The 6,526-nt window shown below is 41.3% G+C and overlaps 1 protein-coding gene across 1 annotated transcript in view; it reads left to right on the forward strand.

Moving 5' to 3' along the window:
• The window catches only part of T265_09868 (hypothetical protein), a gene marked incomplete at both ends in the record, with an annotated part of 94,249 nt that overhangs the window by 34,556 nt on the left and 53,167 nt on the right, over positions 1–6,526 (forward strand). Inside the window, one exon of the mRNA XM_009176073.1 lies at positions 5,049–5,216. Coding sequence (XP_009174337.1) covers positions 5,049–5,216 — 168 coding nt within the window. The remainder of the gene's footprint in view (positions 1–5,048; positions 5,217–6,526) is intronic.

The following is a 6,526-nucleotide window of genomic DNA, read 5'->3' on the forward strand; positions in this document are numbered from 1 at the left end:
GTGTTCATCGCCCTCATCCATTGGGTTAAATCGGCTTGAATTCACAGCTCGGAAGCGATTAACACTTCAACCGCTCACAATTTAAAGCAAGCAACACTTGTGACGATGGCGCACAGCATCAACCTGCAGAAGAAAACGACAGTTTTAACAGATGAGTGGATACACCTTAAAGGGGAACGTGCGGTCGTACTTATCAGTTTCCATTCGCATGAAGCTTTCTGGCTGGCCTCGATCAGACACGCTTCATTGAACACCAGATGGCGTTGCGAGAGCTAGATTAAGTTGTGTGTTCTGCCTTTGAAGAAAGTGCTCATAAACACAGTTTGCTTCCTTTTGAGGCCCGAATCGGGCTAATATCTTCCTATCTAAGATAGTAGGACTTACCAGTCATGAGTGGTAACAGTAATGATATCGGTGAGGTAGTCCCCCCCTAATTTCATGTTATTTCCATTTCGACCAGTTTATCCGAGGTTGCCGTAGAGGTCACATTGAGTAAAACTGACTGACACCTCCAACAACGCGTAACTCAAGGTCAGAACTTTCGAAAATGCAATTACACCAAATCACACAGAAAAGCGAATCACATGAATGCCAGTCTAATCCACTGCATGACGCATAGGCTGTGAGCACGACTCATCTCGTTAATCCTATTTAGCAATCTATACTGAAAACGTTTGCTGTCACTCCCAGACGGCCGGATTTATGTGTACGGGTTTCTCTGCAACGTTTGCTTAATATGCCGGGCTTGGTACTCAAGTTTAGCATACATGGTAGCTCAAACAGTGCCCAAGAGCGATTGAGCCTTGTTAAACTGGTGACCGTCACCAAATAAATGTATCTTTTTTATGCTCACGGATGAGTTGTTTTTTGTTCCCTTACGCTGCACGTAGGATCGATGCTACTGTTTTTAGTTTTTGTTTCGTTTAGCATCCTCCTAATGGGCCTAACCATTTTGCTGGTCACAACGCTTCATTGCGCATCATTAATTTTGATAATGGTTTGGTCAACAGCGTTTTGATGAGGATATTTTCAATGTCAATTTGGAACAGCCCCCCCCCCTACACACACACACGGTATGAGTATGCAAAGATATCCCAACTGATAGATTTATGGATTAAACTCCCAGAAATTCCGTCAGCTGAGTGTTCTCATTTAAAATAACACACCACGTTTCAAGATGTTGAATTATCGCAGAGTACTCTCTCTGTAAGTCTTCTGTTCTAGTGATATAGATAATCTGTCCAAAAGCGACCAGTGACTCTCCAATTCTTGTCCGTATCCTCAAATGAATGTTCTCCGATAGCTAACTGTAATAATTGGAAACACGGTTGTACTACGTTCCGTTTGTCACGATCCCAATATCACCAAGTTTTGTCCGGTGATTGGGTCACTGTGAATAACAAATTTACATTCAGCAAAACGACACTCACAAGTGCCTTGTTCCTCTTGTGTGCATGTGACTGATTTCAGAACATTTTTGCTCTCTCATGGGTTGAGGTTATGATCTGGTTGTCGTTCGTGAAAAAGTGCAAACTATGCGCATTTGTGCAGGTTATAATAGGGTAGATAAATCTAAGCCGATCATGATGCACGCGTTTCGGAACATTGGTCAACACCTACAGTTCACTCAAAACGTTCACTTTAGTAACGTGAGATAAATAAAGACCCATCCATATAAAATGCCCTTATTTTCCTCCGAGGATGTGAATAAAGTATGAACAGGTTTACCAAGAGGAACGTCCTTTGTACTCAACGGATCGCCCTTCTTACCCGGGACATAAAGGTGTTTACAGAAAGCTTTATCTAGGGCACAAAGAATCAATTACAGGAAGTAACAATCAAAGATCAGGCTTTTGTACCAGTTATGGAGAGCAGGTTGTCACTTACATGGCTCATCTCACACAAAACCATCCTTTCCTCACGTGAGCCATACTGATTCGGCCATCAAACTGATTCTGTCACGCAAGATACCAAGCAAGACACATACAAACGTATGTATGAATAATAGAATCCAGTGTGTGCGGGCGAAATTCAATGCTCCGAACGATGAGTTAATCCCATTCTCTATGATCATCTCTACTGACCTCCATCTCGTTGCTTATTTCAATCAGCATGCTGTAGGAACCTGTAGAATATCTGTGGTCTTGAATGTTTCCTGGTGCTAAGCGGACGATTACTCACTCATGCTGAGAGGTTAATTTGGACCTGATCAAATATTGGTATATTTAGCAATAAAACTCCTGAGCACGTGGTCTAGTGATTTCCTATCTTCGACTTCTTGAAGAATATAACTTCAATTCATCTGCCGCCTTAAGCCCTTTTGATGTTTTTGACTTTGAAGTACCCAAACTACTGATGAAAGACAAAATTCAAGGTCGTCATTTGCACCTAAAGGCACAAAATTTGTGACCTCAGCTCCAAGTCCATGAGTCATTTCGGCCAATTGTTAAGGAATGGAAAGAAACTGTGAACATTGGCCACAGCGCGACTACAGACGCATTGTTGTGGCCTGTCCTAACAACACACTGATGATATCAGTACGAGTGGTTGCACAATATTTGCAATTAATCTACCCAGCTCAGCTAGCGAGCCAATGGTCATCTGCGCTACCTGAGCTACTAGTATTCCCCGCAAAGATGACAGCATTCTAACTGAAGTAATGGGTGAATAGAGCATAGGTTTTAGTCAACTTGTTTCTCTCCTATCAGCCTGATTCGACTAGACATCACATTTAATGCTCTTGTTACGTTGGATGTCTGTGGAAAGTGATACAATGCGCCGAGAGTTACGACGAAGGCTTGCATGTTATACAGAGAGTCGTCGGACGACCACTCATTGTCATAATCTGGCTCAACAAAATATACTACCGGAAAAACCAAGTTAGAAATTAATTGCGAAAAGAACAGTCAGTGGATGCTTGGCGTTTGCTGGTGGAAACGCTGTCTGAATTTTGAGGGAGAATACGTGACATCAATGTTGAAACAAAAGGTTTAATGTTATCGAAATGGCTTCTTCTGAAATCCTTCAGGAGCGCACTTTCTGGTTAGATGTCAGGCAAAGGTTTCCAGTTTCTTAACCACGCGGAATCGCACACTTTGACCTGCCAAAATATGCGATGACGAGATGCTTGTTTGCCACACTTGTGCCCGCGAAACTCATAGTGATTGCTGAAGGTTGCAACAGCTTTAATCCATGGGCCATTTGAGGTCCCTAGATTGTGGTAGTCAACAAACATTCTGCATCAGAACCACCTCACTTGCTTACATATTTACTTACTTACTTACTTACTTACTTACTACTTACTTACTTACTTACTTACTTACTTACTTACTTACTTACTTACTTACTTACTTACTTACTTACTTACTTACTTACTTACTTACTTACTTACTTACTTACTTACTTACTTACTTACTTACTTACTTACTTACTTACTTACTTACTTACTTACTTACTTACTTACTTACTTACTTACTTACTTACTTACTTACTTACTTACTTACTTACTTACTTACTTACTTACTTACTTACTTACTTACTTACTTACTTACTTACTTACTTACTTACTTACTTACTTACTTACTTACTTACTTACTTACTTACTTACTTACTTACTTACTTACTTACTTACTTACTTACTTACTTACTTACTTACTTACTTACTTACTTACTTACTTACTTACTTACTTACTTACTTACTTACTTACTTACTTACTTACTTACTTACTTACTTACTTACTTACTTACTTACTTACTTACTTACTTACTTACTTACTTACTCACTCACTTACATTGTCTAATTATCCCTGTACCTACTTCCTCATTTGCTCACTTATTCATTTTTTTGCTTGCTTGCTTACTTATTTATTAACTCACGAACTTACCTGCCTAATTACTTATTATGAGAAGCACTTCGATTGTTTTGAAGCTCGACACGGTATTTTGAGTAGCAATTTGGTCACTGACGTTGGAGCTGGAACAAGGCGAAAATTCAGCATAACAAGAAAAAGCAATGCAAATCTGGAGGGTTTTCGCTGAACGGGACGGTTAACATGTTTCTTTTGAGTCACTTGTTATACTGTCTGGAGAACATAAAGTGGTTTCAAGAGGCGGAAGACTTCCGGGAGCAGGTAAAGAGCGCGGTGAACTTGGATATCACTTCAAGTGTCAAAGGCAGTATTGTTCAATCGTCGAGAATGGAAAAGTTTCGTGTTTTGAAATCAAGAGGAGCTGTATTGGAAAAAGGATCACGTCAATTGGGGGGCAATTAGAGAGTCGAGTGATTTCGGTTAATTCTGAAAGTTTCTATGCGGTTGTGACAGAATCATAAGTCCTTATACACTACATACCAGAAACAGTTGTGGATACTATATCGCGATCTACGAAATCAACCGGCTTCTATTCCGCAGTGGGATCAGGTCGAGTATGGCCGGCTAATCGCGGCATTTCTAGTTCCTGGGGTCGGTTGCATCTTTCCAAAGAATAAGAAGCTGCGTCACGTAATAAAATCTCCGCTTGCTGTATTGCAAACGACGGAGAAACAGTGTTTGCACTGGCCAGGCAGGGAAGGCATTCTATTGCATCCTGAACAGGTCAGGTTTGAGTTTGATTTATTTCTGTCCTAGCAGCATCTCATCCCCTCACTGCGTGTTGTAATATATTTTATACACATTGGCGCTTTCACTTGCAAACTCTTCGCATCCGTCAACCCACTGTGCTTTCGTAAAGTTGTCAGTATTGATTATTTGAGATTTTGAGACGCGTTCTGATGTTGAACTCCTCTAACTGCTATAGGCCACACAAGTGCTTCACATCTTGAGCCCGTGATAGGTCGGTCTCCAGGCGCCGGTAACTGATCAGAAATTGTGGAGCTCATTCCCATAAATCCAATAGTTTTAGTTCTAATCTCTGGATTTGAGTAACCTCATGTCATCCAAGCTTTTCTTGCTGCCGTCGAGTAGCAAGGTAGTCATTTGCCTAAGAGGTTCCGCATCTCCAGCATGTTCTAAGTTTCCTGGAAAATCACACTGCTCTTTAAAACTGTCCAGGCTATGGTCCGAATGGATTTGCCGATCTAAAGAAGCATTCGTTTTTTGCAACCGTCAACTGGAACGACTTACTAACTGGCAGAGCAACACCTCCTTTCAAGCCCACATGTTCGCATTTGGACGAAGCGGTCAACTTCGACTCTCAGTTCACTTCCATCCCACCATTTGGTAAGTCTTTTGTCCGAAAAGATAACTAAGACCTTCCGGAGAGTCATATGTTTAGCCCGGCTGATACGGTTGTTAGGTAAGCAAACTTGTAAGTGACATCTTATGTAACTACGCATGATGCTCTTCAACTGAATGTACTGCACAAAGACCGTCTGATGTTTCAGTTGACACGATATTCGAGATATCGCAGTAGATTTTTATAAAGGAAGCTACTCACTTCTATTTCCCTGTTGTGGCCATGTGCAACCAGGCTTACAATCATTTTTTAAAAGCGTGGCTTCGAAAACAAACATTTCGCTCGATTTTACTTCAAGTGTTACTGCTACACTGCTCCAGAATACCATCCTCATTTTCGAAATGAAATGTACGCATGGGGAATACACTTTAGACCGACTAATGCATGAACAACTGCAATCAAAACGTGCAAGCATGGTGTGAATTTTGAAGAGTCAGCGAAAATCAGTGAAGACGTATATGCTGGCATAGAGATATCACATGGTGTAGTGAATGCCATTAAAGTGATTCACTGTATTTTCAATTTGCTGGGCCAAGGTATCTGATTCTTCTCTGTTCCGGGAAAGGCACATGCAGTTCGGCGAAAACTAACAGTTGTGGGAACTTGATGAAATATGAGATCACACCAACTGGCAGAATGTTCAATCACACTTTTGGCTAAAATCGCACCCATTTCAGTCGTCGGTGGTGAAGCTGCCAGCGACAAGTCGAATTCATCTATGTTACTTACATGTTCCAGACACTGGCAAACCACCCACGTAGTTTCGACGGTGTCTCAAGATGTACGGCGTTTTTTCAAATAGTTTTGACTTGTTTGGCGTAATACGGGCTGAGCTGGGCAAGTAGCGATCTTCTGTGCAGATTATCGCAGATAAAGAAAGACGGTTAACTACCGAAGTGACGTATGCGACTGGCTGATAAAGAAGTGAGAACGAGCCAATGATAGCTGGTAAATATGACAACTGAAAGAGATAAACCACTTAAGACAGTTCAGCTAGGTCTGTTTGAGGTATTGGTCCGGAAACGGGTTTTTCTCACCCCAGAGAACACCAGAAACGCGCCTTCGGTTTCTCCAAACGATCCAGTCAGAAGTAAATATGCAAAATCCTGTATGACGATTGCATTATCATGTGTGTGGTCAGAGCGGTTTCAACGAGTTTGTGAAAACACATTCTTGTCGCAAGATTTTAGCACATTTGAGCAGGTTAACTGTGCAACCTTCGTTATTTCCAAATTTTACGTAAGACATCCGCTTGAAGAAGACATTTAATGTCTTTGTGTGAGATCCTATCCTG

Source organism: Opisthorchis viverrini, assembly GCF_000715545.1.
Source record: "Opisthorchis viverrini unplaced genomic scaffold opera_v5_312, whole genome shotgun sequence".
NCBI classification, from domain to species: Eukaryota; Metazoa; Platyhelminthes; class Trematoda; order Opisthorchiida; family Opisthorchiidae; genus Opisthorchis; species Opisthorchis viverrini.